The sequence below is a fragment of the Hesperophylax consimilis genome, chromosome 26, assembly GCF_061612785.1.
Source record: "Hesperophylax consimilis isolate HC1 chromosome 26, BYU_Hcon_1.0, whole genome shotgun sequence".
In the NCBI taxonomy this organism is placed as follows: Eukaryota; Metazoa; Arthropoda; class Insecta; order Trichoptera; family Limnephilidae; genus Hesperophylax; species Hesperophylax consimilis.
Genome location: NC_142861.1, coordinates 1529116 through 1548547, shown reverse-complemented (window position 1 = coordinate 1548547; position 19432 = coordinate 1529116). Strand labels below are relative to the sequence as shown.

Sequence of the window (19432 nt, the reverse complement as noted above, 5' to 3'; positions counted from 1 at the left end):
GTTTACTGACCTACCTAGTACCTGCCTACTTAAATTTGCAATAAAACATTATTTCCTCACTCTTTTATTGTCATCGTTTCCTCAATAAAATACAAAATATTTCACATATTTTTTGTTCTTTTTTATAATTTTGCCAATGAATTAAAAATGCGGATTGAATTTAAGCTGAATAAAATTGAATAGTTCACTCATTATTTATAAGTTCATTATGTGTCGATATCATTTAAGTATGTAAATTTGGACAAAACATTTTGTCTAAAATGGCCAAATATAAAGAGGTTTAGGCATTGCGATAGGCATGTGGGCGTACATAATCCTCGGAGCTTTTTCATGGCATGATAAAATCTCAAATATTTAGAGTAAAGTCAGCAACCTAACTTCATGGGAAAATACAATTTGATGCAGCATTTTCAGCAAGAAATGAAAACAAATAAATATTGTGAAAAAAACAGTTTTCTGGAACCTGTGTTATGAAGCCAAAATTAAGTTAATAATATGCCACAGTGAAAATGAAGTCGGTCTGGTGATATTTTTTCCTTCTTAGGCCGTCGTCCCACGGGTCGGTAAGCACTCAACATAAATCGAATGCTGCTAGACCCAGCGCAGAAAATTAAGTTCGCTATGCCTTTCGGTAACCGTCTGCAGAGCAGTTCATTGTGGAATTTTTTTTCGCAGAGTCTTGCATCATTCAGATTATGTCAATGCTTACAGACCCGTGGGACGACGGGCTTACTGTTTTTATTGTTTGGAAAATAATTACACTAATGTCTTTCTGCTCAACGACAATGTCTTGTTTTTTTAAAGGGTATCTCCTGCGGCCAAATGTTTCCAAAATATCCAGTAAAAATAAAGAAATTGGGGCAGGGCCTCAATGTTTTTGTTTTACGTGGCCGATGGATAACCAATGTGTTTGTTTTTGTTTGTTGTTTTGAACACATTTTGCCGCTGGAGACCGACTAGTTAAATTACATCTCCTACGCACAAAATGTTTTTTTCTTTAGAAACACAAAAAATTGAACCATTGGGATGTGGCCACTGACCATAATGTTTTTGATTGCAAACATTTGTTTTTTACTTGTTGTGTAATGTTTTGAAAAGCAAAACATTTTTTACTCAGGAGACCCGCCTTGAAGGCACAAACATTTATGTTCACGTATATGTCTATGGGTCATTCCGCCGTTTCGTTCAAATTTGCCTGTTTCCGCGGATTTTTTTTTTTTTGCCTTTTTACTATATATTTTTATAGAAATGGGTTCCCGTACCTATCAGATGTATAAAAGTGAAAAGGGCACCTTTGTGCGACACTTGGATTCGAAGAAAATTGATGGAAGGTAATGAAGGTGTGGATGGTAATGAAAAACTGTTGGATGGTAATTTAAAAATTTGGATGGTAATGAAGTTTGGTAATGAAATATTAATAGATGGTAGTGAACATGTTTAAGGTTCTTAAAATGTCTGTGAATAATGAAATTTGAATAGAAATTGAATAATAAAATAGATTTCAAATCATGCTAAGTATCATTTGACGTGGTGAGCGGATTAGGAAAAAGAAGAAAAACCTATTATAGTGAAAAACTAAATGCTTTATTCAGACTTTTGAACATTGGAGACAAGAAATACATTTTTTCATACGTAATCAGTTCTGCTTACTTATGCTTTTGCAATATCTGTATGAATTGTTAAAAAATAATGGAAAAAAATATCAAAATACAAATTAAGAAAAGGCAGCTGGAACATCAAACCCAACACAACTAAAATTTTCCTATTATACTACTTACCCAGAAATTATAAGGAATAGTCAAATTCTTTATAATTACGTTTTATAAGTAGGTTTGTACACAAGAAATACAAAATTTTCACATTCCTAAGCAAACATTGTAATATTTGAAAAATAGAAATAATAAAAATAATAATTAAAAATAAGAAAAAATCAGAAGTCAATTGAAATGCAGTTTAAAATAAAATCAGAGATACTTAAAACAAACACAACATATGTAACTAATAAGTACAAGATAAAGGTCTTACATCTAAATAGGAACATAATATTTAAGGAACTTGAGATCATTCTTGTGAAAGTTTTTGCTGGAAAACTATTTCAAATCAAAGTTCGGCAAATTTTTGAAAGTGAATTGTCCTCTTTCATTCTCATCTGGATCTTGCAAGCGCTGAAGAATTTGTGATTCCAAAATGAAATCGTCGTCACTAATTGTTGGCCAGACAAATTTTTTGGAATTCCCTTGAGCTTTTTTCAAAAAAAATACTTTGTACTCTAGTGTGTACGCATGTTTTCCAATAATTTTCCCAATGAAATGATGTGTCGTGTTAGTTATTTTATATTGAACCATTATCCAGTCATCTAAGTAGTATTTGAATGGCGCCTCCTTATCCTCTTTGTTGGTTTCCTCGTCAATGTCCATGTGTGGGAGTTCCACAGTTTTGGGGGACTGCTGTTTTGATTCATCGAAATCAGGATATTCTACTCTTAGGGATCGGATGAACTTCTCGAACTCACATTGATCGAAAGGATTGAATTCTTGCGTACTATTTTTATAAAGGGAATAATGCTGATAGCGAACGGGACGTTTGAGAGTATTTTCACTTTACATTTCTTTTCTATAGTTTTAGCAGGCTCTGGCGTTGAAGCAATAGTATCGTCCAAAAACATGGAGCCGTCGAATTCGCTCAATAGCATATTGTCATCAATATTATTGAAAATAGTAGACGAGTCAATTTGTAGGCTTAAGTTTTCAATATTCATGTCAACTGTGACATCTACCCGTCTGGCTGTCTACATAGTAAAGTACTCCTGTATGAAGAGAGACTTGTCCTCGGCTGCCACCAAAATGAAAGGACTGAATTTCTTCATGGTATTTCAACCAATAGTTCTCGCTAAAATCAACATGTATGAGAACCTCCGTGTCTGTCAGATTATCTTTCAATTCTCTGATAGCGGAGTACTGCATTACGATGTTTCGTGTGTGTTTTAAGAAAACATCCATGGTGGCATCTAACTTTTCGATTATTTTACGAGGGTTGTCCTCGAGCTTCTTTTTAGTTGTTATGGTTTTCATTTTCTGGATTCCATCCTTTCCCCTGTAGGTTTGTTTTTCTATTGTCCACTCATAGTAGTTAATGTTTGTGCTGTTATTAAATTCTCCGTAATTATATCATTGTATAAAAAAATCGATTTTCAAATAAAAATTCGCAGGGTAAATTTTAACAGATTGTTTTTCCATATCAGTAAATAGATAAAACGAAAATATGTATTTCACCAAAACTGAAATTGTCCGACGCTAGAACGCAAGAAACTGCTTTTATTGATAATATTAACTTTTATGAACCCCCAAACATGGTCCCAGATGCACGTAAAAATAACCCTTACAAATTTATCACTACCCTCCACACCTCTAAATTACCATCCGGCAAAAAATTTTACGATACGGAAGGTAATGAGACGGAGGGTAATGAGGTTTTGACAATCTTTCCTTAATAACTCGCTTAATAATGACATTACAAATCTTTATGTTTCAATAAAAAATAGTATGACTAATTATAGTTTATAGGTTCATGATTCGAATTTTTAAAACATGTACTTACTTTAAAAAATGCTGGAAGGTAATGATGCCTGGTCGGTGACAAAGTCGTTTTCGAGCACGGAGATCGCAGATATTTCTTTATTCAGCGACGCACGTCCTCCCCCGTCCAGATATAGCGGTACACTGATTAGTAACGGAGGCGCGGGGTGGGGTACAGCTGACGAACAGTGACAAACACGGTCACAATTTTAATTACCGCTTTGGCGGAAGACGACAGCGATTTTTTCTGGACAAAAACAAAATCTCAATTCTTTCTATGATACAGTAACTTTAAAAATAAATTAAACACCAATAAATATGCAAAATTAGTTGTACATTCAGGTCGATTAATGAATGTAGTGATTTTACTAGTGTAAAATGTTCTTATTTATTGATCAATTTACCGGTCCCTCATTTACACGGGGAAGGTAATGAGATTTTAGCATGTTTTTTGTATACCATAAAGTTATTAAGTAACAAATGCCTAATCCGGTAAATACTACTTTTTCCTTTTTTAAATAACTACATTTTCCAATAAAACTTTCTTGAAAAACATTATTTTTCATATGACTTTTTTGCAAGAACATGCGATTTGAACGAAACGGCGGAATGACCCCTATGCTCATGTTTTATCCATACCATAGATAAACCGCCTCAAGTTCCAGTTGTCAACAAAACGTCCATGTGCATGTGCTCGGCTGTCACAATCTTGAGACGTAAATTATATAAATAAATCTCAACAATGGGGAAATCAAAGAAAATTAAACCCGCTAAAATATCAAAGAATGGTCCGCTAGACGAACAGATCCACGACTCCAACGTAGCCAAAAACAAATCTAGAAGTAAAATACGGAAGCACAAAGATGAGGACGAAGAGGTTAGAAACTATTTGTTAAATACATATAATGTGTTTTTCATTATTGTTATTATTTTTAATCTCGAAATGTATTTTTTTCTTAGTATATAGATGCAGGATTATCAAAGAAAATCCTGTCGGCTGCCCGGGAGCAACAGAGAGAGCTACAAGAGACAATAACCCCCGTCACATCTCTTTCGCTTCTCACACGATCTTCTAAAAATGGTAAATTACTTTACTAACCCAAACTAAGAACCTAACAACCTGTTTTGTGCCTGTAAATAGTTGTTTCTTGTAGTAACCAAACGCGCGCCCAACAAATGTACACGGTTGACATTTGTCACATGAGAACTGGTTCGCTTCTATTACTCGTTCTTAAGTTCAGCAGCTCGGCTGTTTCCTCACTCCTTCACTTCTTCCTCTCCTCAAATATACCCTCCACACAGCATCCCCAGAGATGTGGAGTTAATGTAAAGTTTAAAAAAGTAAGTATAATTTCCATAATCTGTGCCTAAAAGTGCGGCGGTTAGGGAAATAATCGCCTTTATGTGTTGACGAATGAGGAGATATACCGATTAAACGTTTGATGTCTGAAATAAACAATACAACTCTGTTTCAATGTGTATGGGAAATACATGCCTCTATGTGTTGACGAATGAGGAGATATACCGATTAAACGTTTGATGTCTGAAATAAACAATACAACTCTGTTTCAATGTGTATGGGAAATACATGCCTCTATGTGTTGACGAACGAGGAGATATACCGATTAAACGTTTGATGTCTGAAATAAACAATACAACTCTGTTTCAACGTGTATGGGAAATACATGCCTCTATGTGTTGACGAACGAGGAGATATACCGATTAAACGTTTGATGTCTGAAATAAACAATACAACTCTGTTTCAAGGTGTATGGGAAATACATGCCTCTATGTGTTGACGAACGAGGAGATATACCGATTAAACGTTTGATGTCTGAAATAAACAATACAACTCTGTTTCAAGGTGTATGGGAAATACATGCCTCTATGTGTTGACGAACGAGGAGATATACCGATTAAACGTTTGATGTTTGAAATAAACAATACAACTCTGTTTCAACGTGTATGGGAAATACATGCCTCTATGTGTTGACGAACGAGGAGATATACCGATTAAACGTTTGATGTCTGAAATAAACAATACAACTCTGTTTCAAGGTGTATGGGAAATACATGCCTCTATGTGTTGACGAACGAGGAGATATACCGATTAAACGTTTGATGTCTGAAATAAACAATACAACTCTGTTTCAAGGTGTATGGGAAATACATGCCTCTATGTGTTGACGAACGAGGAGATATACCGATTAAACGTTTGATGTTTGAAATAAACAATACAACTCTGTTTCAACGTGTATGGGAAATACATGCCTCTATGTGTTGACGAACGAGGAGATATACCGATTAAACTTTTGATGTCTGAAATAAACAATACAACTCTGTTTCAAGGTGTATGGGAAATACATGCCTCTATGTGTTGACGAACGAGGAGATATACCGATTAAACGTTTGATGTTTGAAATAAACAATACAACTCTGTTTCAACGTGTATGGGAAATACATGCCTCTATGTGTTGACGAACGAGGAGATATACCGATTAAACGTTTGATGTTTGAAATAAACAATACAACTCTGTTTCAACGTGTATGGGAAATACATGCCTCTATGTGTTGACGAACGAGGAGATATACCGATTAAACGTTTGATGTCTGAAATAAACAATACAACTCTGTTTCAAGGTGTATGGGAAATACATGCCTCTATGTGTTGACGAACGAGGAGATATACCGATTAAACGTTTGATGTCTGAAATAAACAATACAACTCTGTTTCAAGGTGTATGGGAAATACATGCCTCTATGTGTTGACGAACGAGGAGATATACCGATTAAACGTTTGATGTCTGAAATAAACAATACAACTCTGTTTCAAGGTGTATGGGAAATACATGCCTCTATGTGTTGACGAACGAGGAGATATACCGATTAAACGTTTGATGTCTGAAATAAACAATACAACTCTGTTTCAAGGTGTATGGGAAATACATGCCTCTATGTGTTGACGAACGAGGAGATATACCGATTAAACGTTTGATGTCTGAAATAAACAATACAACTCTGTTTCAAGGTGTATGGGAAATACATGCCTCTATGTGTTGACGAACGAGGAGATATACCGATTAAACGTTTGATGTCTGAAATAAACAATACAACTCTGTTTCAAGGTGTATGGGAAATACATGCCTCTATGTGTTGACGAACGAGGAGATATACCGATTAAACGTTTGATGTCTGAAATAAACAATACAACTCTGTTTCAAGGTGTATGGGAAATACATGCCTCTATGTGTTGACGAACGAGGAGATATACCGATTAAACGTTTGATGTTTGAAATAAACAATACAACTCTGTTTCAACGTGTATGGGAAATACATGCCTCTATGTGTTGACGAACGAGGAGATATACCGATTAAACGTTTGATGTCTGAAATAAACAATACAACTCTGTTTCAAGGTGTATGGGAAATACATGCCTCTATGTGTTGACGAACGAGGAGATATACCGATTAAACGTTTGATGTTTGAAATAAACAATACAACTCTGTTTCAACGTGTATGGGAAATACATGCCTCTATGTGTTGACGAACGAGGAGATATACCGATTAAACGTTTGATGTCTGAAATAAACCATACAACTCTGTTTCAACGTGTATGGGAAATACATGCCTCTATGTGTTGACGATCGAGGAGATATACCGATTAAACATTTGAAGTCTGGAATAAACAATATAACTCTGTTTCAACGTGAATTGAGATTTTCGGTAAAGTTTCGGGATCGCTGGCCACACTTAAAATGAATATTTTTTAGAAAAAATCTGTAAAAGCCAACTATTTGCATTCGGGACGATGGCCAGCTATCGCGAAAGTTTACCAAGTCTTCTTATTGGGATAACCCGTACAGTGCCCAATAAATCAGTTTGTGCATTCACTGTGCGCGGCTCAATTTTGGCATTTTTTTATTTTGCCATATCAACAAACGAAATTCATTCTACAAACTTACACGTTGGGGGTACAACATGGGTTAACAACGTTACAACATGGGTCTCTTCAAGACCCATGTTAAATCCTTTATTTCTACCACTCTAAAACAGCATCTCTGATGATATTTATTTATTTGCTACCGGTTTCGCCAAATCCGTGTCATTCACTAGCAACCTTATTTGCCAACGGTTTCACCACATCCATGTCATTCACTAGCAATCCTATTTGCTACTGGTTTCACCACATCCGTGTCATTCACTAGCAATCTTATTTGCTACCGGTTTCGCCACATCCGTGTCATTCACTAGCAATCTTATTTGCTACTGGTTTCACCACATCCGTGTCATTCACTAGCAATCTTATTTGCTACCGGTTTCGCCACATCCGTGTCATTCACTAGCAATCTTATTTGCTACCGGTTTCGCCACATCCGTGTCATTCACTAGCAATCTTATTTGCTACTGGTTTCACCACATCCGTGTCATTCACTAGCAATCTTATTTGCTACCGGTTTTGCCACATCCATGTCATTCACTAGCAATCTTATTTGCTACTGGTTTCACCACATCCGTGTCATTCACTAGCAATCTTATTTGCTACCGGTTTCGCCACATCCGTGTCATTCACTAGCAATCTTATTTGCTACCGGTTTCGCCACATCCATGTCATTCACTAGCAATCTTATTTGCTACCGGTTTCACCACATCCGTGTCATTCACTAGCAATCTTATTTGCTACCGGTTTTGCCACATCATTGTAATTCATTAGCAATCTTAATTGCTACTGGTTTCACCACATCCGTGTCATTCACTAGCAATCTTATTTGCTACCGGTTTCACCACATCCGTGTCATTCAATAGCAATCTTATTTGCTACCGGTTTTGCCACATCATTGTAATTCATTAGCAATCTTAATTGCTACTGGTTTCACCACATCCGTGTCATTCACTAGCAATCTTATTTGCTACCGGTTTCACCACATCCTTGTCATTCACTATCAATCTGAAAACTAAAAAACTTACTCTGAAATAAAACTCAAATGCAAAATATTATAAACGAGAAATAACCCGAGGGAAATTATTATCTTCAGGGGAGAGTTATGTAAAAAAAAACAAGGCATCAAAACAAACATCGCATTTATTAAAGTCGGTTAAAAATCTTCCTACGACGGCAACACTAATATTTTGTTATGTATGGCCTTGTCGTTTTGTATTTCCAGACAGCCAAAGCGAGAGCGAGGAGGAAGCAGAGCCGGTGGGTCATGAGGAACCGGACCTATTCTACGAGAATATCCTGGTGGAGGAGGAAGACGAGCGCGCGCTGCAGATGTTCATGTCCCGGGAGCCACAACCCACGCGCACCCTCGCCGACATCATCCTCGACAAGATCACCGAGAAGCAGACCGAGTTGCAGTCGCAGTTCAGTGACACGGACATGCAGCTGCAAGATTTGGATCCCAGGTAATTGTTATTTATTTAGTTATTAAGAAGATTTGTATTACTGTTGTTGTTCTTTATTTAGTTACTAGCTGACGTGCACCCGGCGTTGCACGACTTTTCTCTACTTTCAATAAATATAATATCCATGTATTATATATATATAAACCTTCTGGAAGAAATTCTCTATATGATAGTGAAAACCCTCTCAAACTCTGTTGCATAGTTTAGAAGAACTAAAAGTTCAAACAGACAGTCGTGGATAGTGACTTATACTATTTAGGGTTCCATGATAACTCAACACAGTGACAATTCAACACACTTGTAAAAAGTGTTATAAAGTGATAAGAAACGATGAAAAAAATAAAATTTAAACCTAACCTAACCTAACCTACTACCCAATTAATAAAGTTTTTGTTTCATCGCTTTCCATGACTTTATATAACTTTTTATAAAGATGTGATGAATTATCATTTTGATGATTTATCCGGTCAGCACATTTAGATATACCAATGTATTGTCACGATTACTAATTTACTAAAAGTTTATCAGGAAACGGCCTCTAATCCCGTTTTTAGTTCATTATGATCTGGGATGTTCCGGAACATTCCAGAGTATTCCTGAATATTTCACAACATTCTAGAATGTTCCGGGATGTTCTGGAATGTTGTGGAATGCTCTTGAAAATACTCTTGAATGTTCTGGACTGTTCTAGAGGGCAAAACTTCCAGCCCTTATATCTTCAAAAGCACGCCCTTCAAGTACAAACTGGAACCGACTTCATGGATGGGGGATAGAGGGCTACCACACCATCCCTTGATCGTTCCGGAACTCATTTCTGAGTTTTGGCAGCACGCACATTGTGTACTTACTTTTATAATATCTATTGATTACTGTTGTTTTTTTCCTTTAGTGATTACTGTTGTTTTTTTATGTAGTTATTACTGTTGTTGTTTTTTTTTGTAATAAATACATCATTATATATTATAATCTTTTTCTCAACATTTCAAATATAAAACAAAAAAAACATGTAACTTTTTCCCGCATAATAAAGTTACGTAAAATAATGACAGATGTAAGAAATGTCCGCCAGTTGGTGTCAAATGCCAAATGTCCACGTCTATACACGGTGTCCGGAAACTCGTAGTACAAGCGGGAAACTGGAGAATCTACACCACATGGGGAACCCAAAAAAACATAAAGTTTTTTGATTTGAGCATTTTCAAAAAAAAAAAAAAAACCAAAAAAAATATTTTTCGGCTATTTTAGGGTTAAAGTTTTTTCTGGTGTTTAGGGTTGAATAACATATGTTTTAACCCTGCAGAGCAGAAATATTTTATGATTACACCGGGTTAAATGAAGGGTGATTTCAAAATAATGCTTCAAATCCGAGTTTCTTCATTTGTTTTACTTTCAAATAGTTTTAATTAGTTGGGTACTTTGATCTTCAGTAATAATTTATAAGAATTTGATTAAAAAAAAAAAAAAAAATCAACTTCAAACTCGATTTACTCGATAACGAAAGCTCAAATAAAAAAAAAAAATACTACAAAATCGACTCCAAATGTGATGTAGATTCACCAGTTTCCCACTTGTACTACGAGTTTCCGGACACCCTGTATAAAAAATTGTGAACATAAAACAAGGTTATTTTATTCTAATTATTATAGAGACGAAGGAGACTGTCTGGTGTAGCTCAATATGTAATGTATTGTTTGTACTCTCCCAGGGTGAAGCAGTTATATGAGGGCGTGCGCGACGTGCTGAAGCGCTACCGATCGGGAAAGCTTCCCAAGGCCTTTAAGATGATCCCGAACCTCCGCAACTGGGAGCAGATTCTCTACATCACTGAACCCGCGGCCTGGTCCGCCGCATCAGTTTACCAGGTACGCACAGCACACTGTATAACACATATACAGTTGATTCAGCTTAATTAGTACACCGGTTTATCATGACAGCCCGTTATTTGGGACAAAACCCAAGGAACAGAAACCAAATGCAGAATCCAATTGTATCTTCCAGAATGCGACTATTACATATTGCTCAGTAAAATTTAACCTTCAGGCCAGTTCTCACAGTTCGTATTTTTAAAGTTAGTGTAGCTTCCCACATTTGCAGATTCGACCCTACAATAAAACAATTCTTTGGCCTGGTATTTTTATAAACATATTGCCTTGTTTGTATCATTTATGATTTAAGAATTGGTGACATTTTACTGCAAGCGGCGGCGGCTTTCAAATAGAGCTGTTCGCTTTCTATTTTATGATGACCCTAGTTAAACCATTATGCCTAAAAATATTTTCCAATACCTTTCCCACCCCTGTCCCATAGTAATAAAAGCCCCAAATAAAGTTTCATCTCCCTTAAAATAATTCCTTTAAAATATTTGTATTGTTTAAGTCACGTTTGTAACATTAAAAATAGTTAAGTGCATTTTATTTATGTTAAGAATGTTGTTTGCCAACGAGCGGGTGGAACATCTTTATTTTGGTAAAATGTCCTTCAGAATTTAGTTTAAATACAGATACCTCCCAGAAAAAGGACAGTATTGCAGTGTTGCTATAACTGGTAGGTACATGCGTACCTAGGCAGTCAGTCGTGAGATAATTACTAGGTTTATGTAAACCTAGGGAAAACTGAAGAATAAAGGAAACTAGACCTTTATTTCTTTCAGTTTAAGTTTTGGCAGAGGAAAATAAGATCCTCTGCAATTATATTGTGAATTAATAAATTTATATGTCAAGAAGAAGAAGTGTTTTCCTGCATTCCATCTGACGGCGTGTTCTCGTACCACGAGAACAGAAACACCAATACTAATTTTCTTTGGTTATCTGGGATAACATTCCATATTATTGGAACAAATTCCCATCTAAAGGCGATGCAAAACATGTCCCAGTAAACAAAGTTAAGAAAGGCAGGCATTATTGTTGTTTGTCCTCTGTGTGTTCCATATATTTAAAGGGTCCATCACGGAAATTGCATATTTTTTATTACGCAGAAAATGTATAAAACTTTTTTAAATTTGTGAAAAACAATCGAAATTTTTTGGAGAACTACCGGTGCAACTACGCACAGCTCTCAATTCAATGGCTGTATTATGCGATTAGTTTCCATGCAACCTTATCTTATCCTTATATTATCAGATATGGCAATATTCACTGGCCTCCTCGCTCCCCCGATCTAAGCTTATGTGACTTCTTTTTGTGGGGATAACTCAAGTCCCGAGTATATGTTGACAAGCCAGACTGCCTTGAAGATCTCAAGATGAAAATCCAGGGGGAAATGGTTTGGATTCCATGTCAGATGTTAATTGACGCTACTTTAAGTTTTCAGAACCTAAAATCATGCATAATTCCCTACTTACACTATGTTGTATCATAAATCAAAATCTATTTTGAACTAAACTGACCGTGTACATCTTATTTGAAAACCATGCGATTCCCGTGAAGGACCCTGTATATACAGGGTTTTCCAATAAGAGGTGTTATTTTGATATTCAATCGTAAAAGATCAATGGTTTCGTTGCTTGTGTGGCACGTAGCGCCGTCTTGTTGAAAGTAAACGTTGTCCAGATCAATACCATCCAATTCCGGCCATAAAAAATCATTAATCATCTCTCGATAGCGCAATCTATTCACCGTAACTGTTGCTCCAGCCTCATTTTCGAAAAAGTAAGGTCCAATGACTCCGCCGGACCATAAACCGCACCAAACAGTCACACGTCGAGGATAGAGAGGCTTTTCAACAATAACTCTTGGGTTTTCCGAGCCCCAGATGCGACAATTTTGCTTGTTGACGAAGCCACCGAGGTGAAAATGGGCCTCATCACTCAAGATGATTTGCATTTGATTCACTCAAGTGAATTTTAATAATTTCAATGCATTGTTGAAGCGTGTATCGTTCCATTTTTATTAATGGCGTAGTTTCTACTTGTCAAATGTCAAAAAATGACATCTTCAAAAGTAACATCTACCGAAATAGCGGGCTATTCAAAATAACACCTTTTATTGGAAAACCCTGTATATATGTATATGCTTTTACTAATTGGAGACTTTAGGGGTGGCGGATTAATGAAAGAGTAACTGTATTTGAATGTCATAAAGTTATGATCTCAAATAATGGATTACTCGATTGATTATGGATTTATTGAGACGGCTGATAGATAGATAAATAACTGCTTTTATGCCACTTTTTTGGTAAAGAGTTAAAGTGGTGGAGAGTCATTAAGAGAAATATTATTTTTCTGCGCTGTGTACATATTAGTTGATTTAAAATTTGTTTACATTGGCTTAGTTATTTTTTCCCATTACATACAATGTTCTGTCAATGTTGTTCCCAGGCCACCAGAATATTTGCATCAAACTTGAAAGAGAAGATGGCCCAAAGATTCTACAACCTCGTCCTGCTGCCGAGAGTTCGGGATGACATTGCAGAATACAAGAAGATCAACTTCCACTTGTATCAGTCCCTCAGAAAGGCCCTATACAAGCCCGGCGCATTCATGAAGGGCATTCTCTTACCACTTTTAGAGGTAAGATATGTGAGCGGATCAATCAGACACATTGCACCTGGCAACTTATTTTGGGGAATATTCCTTAAGCCCAATTTCTACTGATTTATAACGAATAATGATCTAAGATTTTCACGGCCAAAAGTATTTTTGTTATTTGAGTCGTGTAATTTCTATACCCGCTATATCAACTTTCATTGATTTGGAGAAAACCGCAAAAAACTGTCACATCTCTAGCGTACATAAGTAAATGCATTAAAATTTTTTATATAATGAATTGGAGTAATAAAATTTCGAAAAGCATTTATTTTTCAATATATGTCTAGCAATAATTAAGTAATTTCGATAAATAAAATGGATATAGCGGATTTTGATACTCACTTCGTGATTTTGAAAGTCAACTGAGGCGACATGGCGGGTTTAGAAACTCACGCGTAGATCATTTTGACACACGAGCGTGGCGTCAGAGCGGCGGCCATATTGTATTTTGGCAAAATAACTGCTTGTGATTCGTTGAATCCGATATAGCGGGTTTTGATAGTGACTTTCTGTATGATATAGCGGATTTGGTTTCTCACTCGCAGTTTTAACATGGTTTTTGGTCGTGATAAGGAGGGTTTTGAAACTCAATTTTAGGCTCCTCTTGTTGCTCGCAAAAATGTGAACAAGATGTCATACTCAGATCATTTTGTCAAAAAATCGGATATAGCGGGTATAGAAATTATAGGATTCATTTGTTTTTGGGGTGTTATCTTAACACATCTGCCCTGATGATGGACACTGCAATGCTCTCCGAAACGTTGGCTAAAGAAGGAGTTAGCGCAACACGGCATAACACCCCAAAAAAAAACAACAATGATTTATAACAAGTTTCTCGTCAACTCCTAAAGTTTCAAAAAAAGAAGAAATTATTTCTGAAGATAATATCCATACATTTCTTATGCCGAAATTACATGAAAATCCCTCGATGAAAAAAAATCACAAAGCAAGCTCCGAAAATTATTAAAAACACGTTTTGTTCTGTTATTTAATATATTATAGGCATGAAAATATTCCCAGTGTATCTTTAAATGCAATTAAAGCATTTGTTGAGAGATTTTTGCTCTATTTCAAACGAGTCGTGTTTTATTAAATATTTTCACCATTTTCGCTTAATTATTAGCGCATTCCCGTAACATTTGTATTTATATATCTCTCTCTCAAACCATTTTTGAACGCTTACTACGGGGCCTTAAATGGGGAATATTGCCAGAATTTTCATGGCGTCTAAATAATTTGCTAAAATGTCTCATTGTTGTGAAGTCCAAATTCTGGTTTGTAGTTAATAGAATATTATTATAGTTTTAGGCCATTCTTATACTGAGGTACTTACACATCCGAACATGATTTGAATGCTAAATTTGTTCTGTAGGTGTGGGAAATATTCTTGTTTATTTAACGACTAGCTAACGTGTACACGGTGTTGCTGGAGGTTAACCTTAGGAGATAGACGTATGCTATTAAGGACTTTTCTGTAGCTCTTTTTAAGATATACAATTCCGTAGTACATTGTTTTGATGTATCTCATAAGGTTTAGCCAGCGTTAGCAATGGAAGCGCCCAAAAATATATATTTTTACCACTTGATTAAAAAACATGGACTTTTCTCTACTTTCTACAAATATAATATGCATTTATAATATACATAAATCTTCCGGAAGAAATTCTCTAAATGATAGTGAAAACCCTATCAAAATCCGTTGCATAGTTTAGAAGAACTAAGCGCAAAAACAGACAGACGCGGGTAGCGAGAACAATATTACTGTCTTCATCGCTAGAGTCACTTGACATTGTATTAATTCAACGACTGCACTTGAAAAAATGATCAAGTTCAATATACATAATTCGGGTAGCGCCGAGTACGGAAATCAGTTTTAAAGAGTAGCATATCGGTTGCTACTTGTGGTTGCGTCACAGTTACGTAACTCTGCCTACAAAGGGCATTAAAATAGATATAAAATATAAAAATTTTATGGCTTGTTAAAATATACGGAAGAAAAATTCCCTCGCTTGCACGCTACCCCCTTTCACGAAAACATTATATCTTGATTGTTTGATTTCCAGTCTGGCAACTGCACCCTTCGGGAAGCCATCATCATAGGGTCGGTGCTGGCGCGCAACTCGGTGCCTATTCTGCACTCGTGCGCAGCGCTGCTGAAGGTGGCAGAGATGGACTACACAGGAGCCAATTCCATCATCCTGCGCGTATTCTTCGACAAGAAGTACGCGCTGCCCTACCGAGTAGTAGATGCCTCCGTCTTCCACTTCTTGAGGTATGCATCGCTCTTTATAATTCATGGCTAATTATATATTTACTTTAAATTAGTATTTCTATGTGTTTAAATAATTTCTTTTTTGATAAAATATTCTTTCTCACAAAAGACTTCACATTTTAAAATACATTAAAGTCATAGACATATGAATATTAGTAGACCTGCCCTAAGTGATTAAAAGCGTATTATTCCCCACTCCCCATACCGGTTCCATTGGAGCCGGCTGGGCTCGCGTATGGCTTCCCGTGAATCTTGAGAATGTGACGTCATCATTCTTGTTCGAACTAGCGTCGAGCTATGGTCGAGGCATTTTATGAAATAACACGGCAAAATAGTGGCTTGTGATATGAAAACTTGTAAAAATAGATGTGAAAAAGAGAATAAACCCAATTGTCGTATTACATTCCATATGTAAGCATCATTTTAAGCTTATTCACGTCGTATAATATATGAATCAGTTGTAGAAACATATACTATCACATCGAGCCAACATTGGTCGAATGCAGCGATTCTCAAGTGTGCGCATCGTTGTTACTGGGAAGTAAATTATGAACACTTATAAAAGTGTCTTAACTAAATACGTAAACAAAATATTCGACTCTGAAAATAGAAGAAATTTTTTTTGCCGAATTTGGACTTCGCAAATTTGTTCATAACGTGGCGAGTAATTTGCGCTCCCATGTAAAAATGTCTATTCATTCAAAAGCAGATTTTACTTTTAAGAACTAAATGGTGATATTATAATGCGAGATGCCTATATACTGTCAGATTGATTTATTGACGAATCACAGTCAGCTTTACCCCCTTCGTTCTTCAACAGTTGATTTTACCCCTCACCTTTAATTTCTAGTCTATATATTCATATGTCTGTGATTAAAGTACTTAAGTAGAACTGAAATTGCCTGTCAGGTGTAACTATAAACCCAAAGTTAAATGTTTTGAAATATGTAATGCAGATTCGAGCGAGACAAGCGCGAGCTGCCCGTCCTGTGGCACCAGGCGCTGCTGACCTTCTCGCAGCGCTACAAGGCCGACATCTCCCTGGAGCAGCGGGAGGCGCTGCTAGCCCTGCTGAGGAAACAGTCCCACCCGACCATCACTGCCGAGGTGAGCCACCAACCTACCAACTACTTTACATAGTCCGTAGCAGTGAACTAGTGGCTTTCGTAAAGCTCATCTCGTTTCTACATCGCCCGGCTTTTAGCACAAAACCTTACCGGACGAGCTGTTAGTATAAGGCCATTTGTATAATGGCCTGAGTCACTTTCATTATGTTTTACTGTTTGCAAATGATCAGAAATCCAAATTATCATCTTCTGATTCCACAATGTGTTGTCCCAGACCCAGATCTGAACCTTCATTGGCACCATAGGGGAATTGGAGTTTCCGATGACAGAGTTAGATTATTTAATTAACATTTTCACTCCAAACAATGTCAGGAATCACTGGTTAAAGTTTGCAGTCATGTACGTCCCTTAAACACCCTGTATACCTTGATTCAGTTTTGAAATACACTCACTTTAACATAAATTGACAGTCTGAATGTGCTTTAAACACAAAAAGGGAGTTAAATGGTCAATGAGCTCTTTAGCCGTAACTTCTGAAAACATTCTGAACAACTTTCTGAATTCATTTATCTAAGCTCGAACGGATAAATTTTTTTTTATAATATTGATTACATTTTATGCTTTTGACTGTCCAACTAGGAAGGATTCCCGTTTTAGGACAGTCGAATTTGCAGGTTTCAAGTTATCCTAGACGAATACAGGATTTAAGACTAGATAAAATAAGTATGTTAAAACGAAGATACATACATGATTGCGTATATAAAATTTTTCAATTCTACGATCTTCGTTAGTCTGCCTCCGTTCTTTAATAAGCCAGTAATTTTGCAAATCGAACAACATTATTAACAAAAGTTTTGTATGTGGTCAAGGGGTAAGGCCTCGACTAGCAACCTGGAGGTTGCGGGTGCAAATCCCGATTGTGTTTTCACAAGACTTATTTCAAATAATATATGTAGTGTATTTGTGGCACGTTCTAGAGTGGAAGATACTCTCAGTATCGCCCTGGTGTAAGGCCACCATTCAGAATTAAAACGTTGTTTAAAATGGCTTTGACCATGTTTGGTGACCAGATCTGAATAGCCAGGTACAACCCCACCTTCCTCTCCCCCATCTCCCTCCCCTCTCCGCTACCTTCAGCCTCACCCAATTGAGGATGCCATAGTCTCACATAAAAATAATATAACCGAATCTCTTAATTCATTACCAAGCCACCTCAGTTTATCTCAGCGACTTTTCTATCAAGGTTTGATATTAAGCCCCGCATACCGATTTATAACACATTTCTCTTGAACAATTTAAGTTTTTAACTTCCCCATAAAATATACTATGTTGTTTTTGAAAATAATTTTTATACATTTGTAAAGCCGAAACAGTAATTATATAAAATTCCCTCGATAGAAAAAAATCGCAAAGTGTGCTCCGAAAATTATTAAAAACACATTTTGTCCCGTTATTAAACACATCATGAAAAAATTCACAGTGTATCTTTAAATGCAACTTAGGCATTTGTCTAGATATTTTTGAACTATTTTAAACGAGTCGTGTTTTATTAAATATTTTCACAATTTACGCTCAATTATTATCGTTTTTTAATATTAGTGCGCTCCCTCTAACATTTGTATTTACATATCACTCTTTCAAACCATTATCTCCTTTTTATTTTAACGCTTACTACGGAGCCTTAAGCTCGTCTTTGATCGCCAAGTTTCTCATTCGATTCTAATTTGTAACTCGTGCATCTCTTCTTAAAAATGTTATTTCGGTCTTGGATCGCCGAGTTTCTCATTCGATTCTAATTTGTAACTCGTGCATCTCTTCTTAAAAATGTTATTTCGGCAGTTGAATTGTAGAGCGTATTTTCTCATTCGTCATCCGGAGTTGACGACTGTATGTAAGGGTGTGGCGATAATACACTGATTGTCTGCTTATAACCTATGTGTTTAATTTTGCAGATAAGAAGAGAACTGCAGAGCGCCCAGTGTCGAGACGGGGAACTAGGGCCCGAGGCGGCCATGATCACAGAATAACAAACAAAAATCACCCCTCAAATATATTTACAAACAAATTACTGCACTTTTATTTGATTCCTTTCCCAACCTAACCTAACCTAACCCAACTCAACCTCCCTCATCACTCATTTGATGATTAAATATTTTCATTTAGAGTCGGGGTAAATGTAGCGTACAATGTAATATAAGCATTCATAGATGATGTTAATTTAATTTATTTTATGAAACTACACTTTTTGCAAGTTATGCTTTAAAATATTAAGACAAATTGAGTCGTGTAATTTCTATACCCGCTATATCAACTTTCATTGATTTGGAGAAAACCGCAAAAAACTGTCACATCTCTAGCGTACATAAGTAATTGCATTACAATTTTTTATATGAATTGGAGTAGTAAAATTTCGAAAAGCATTTATTTTTCTATATATGTCTAGCAATAATTAAGTTATTTCGATAAATAAAATGGATAAAGCGGATTTTGATACTCACTTCGTGATATAGAAGCTTTCGAAAGTCAACTGAGCCGACATGGCGGGTTTAGAAACACACACGTAGATCATTTTGACACACGAGCGTGGCG

At 36.2% G+C, this 19432-nt stretch overlaps 1 protein-coding gene across 1 annotated transcript; it reads left to right on the top strand.

Annotated features, from left to right (window-relative positions):
• The first annotated feature begins 4230 nt into the window (after positions 1 to 4230).
• bys (Bystin) lies at positions 4231 to 18908 on the top strand. The gene is made up of 8 exons (XM_089647480.1): positions 4231 to 4452; positions 4536 to 4656; positions 8739 to 8979; positions 10685 to 10841; positions 13295 to 13486; positions 15568 to 15776; positions 16733 to 16883; positions 18796 to 18908. Exons 1-8 carry the CDS (start codon positions 4318 to 4320, stop codon positions 18868 to 18870), a joined length of 1281 nt encoding a protein of 426 aa, XP_089503606.1. The 5' UTR covers positions 4231 to 4317; the 3' UTR covers positions 18871 to 18908.
• Positions 18909 to 19432: the final 524 nt, after the last annotated feature.

Excerpts from the sequence above, each read along its gene's own strand:
- bys (XM_089647480.1), top strand. The coding sequence starts at position 4,318 with ATGGGGAAATCAAAGAAAATTAAACCCGCTAAAATATCAAAGAATGGT. Across the intron at positions 8,980-10,684 it reads CTGCAAGATTTGGATCCCAG|GGTGAAGCAGTTATATGAGG; the intron begins GTAATTGTTATT and ends GTACTCTCCCAG. Across the intron at positions 10,842-13,294 it reads CCGCCGCATCAGTTTACCAG|GCCACCAGAATATTTGCATC; the intron begins GTACGCACAGCA and ends TGTTGTTCCCAG.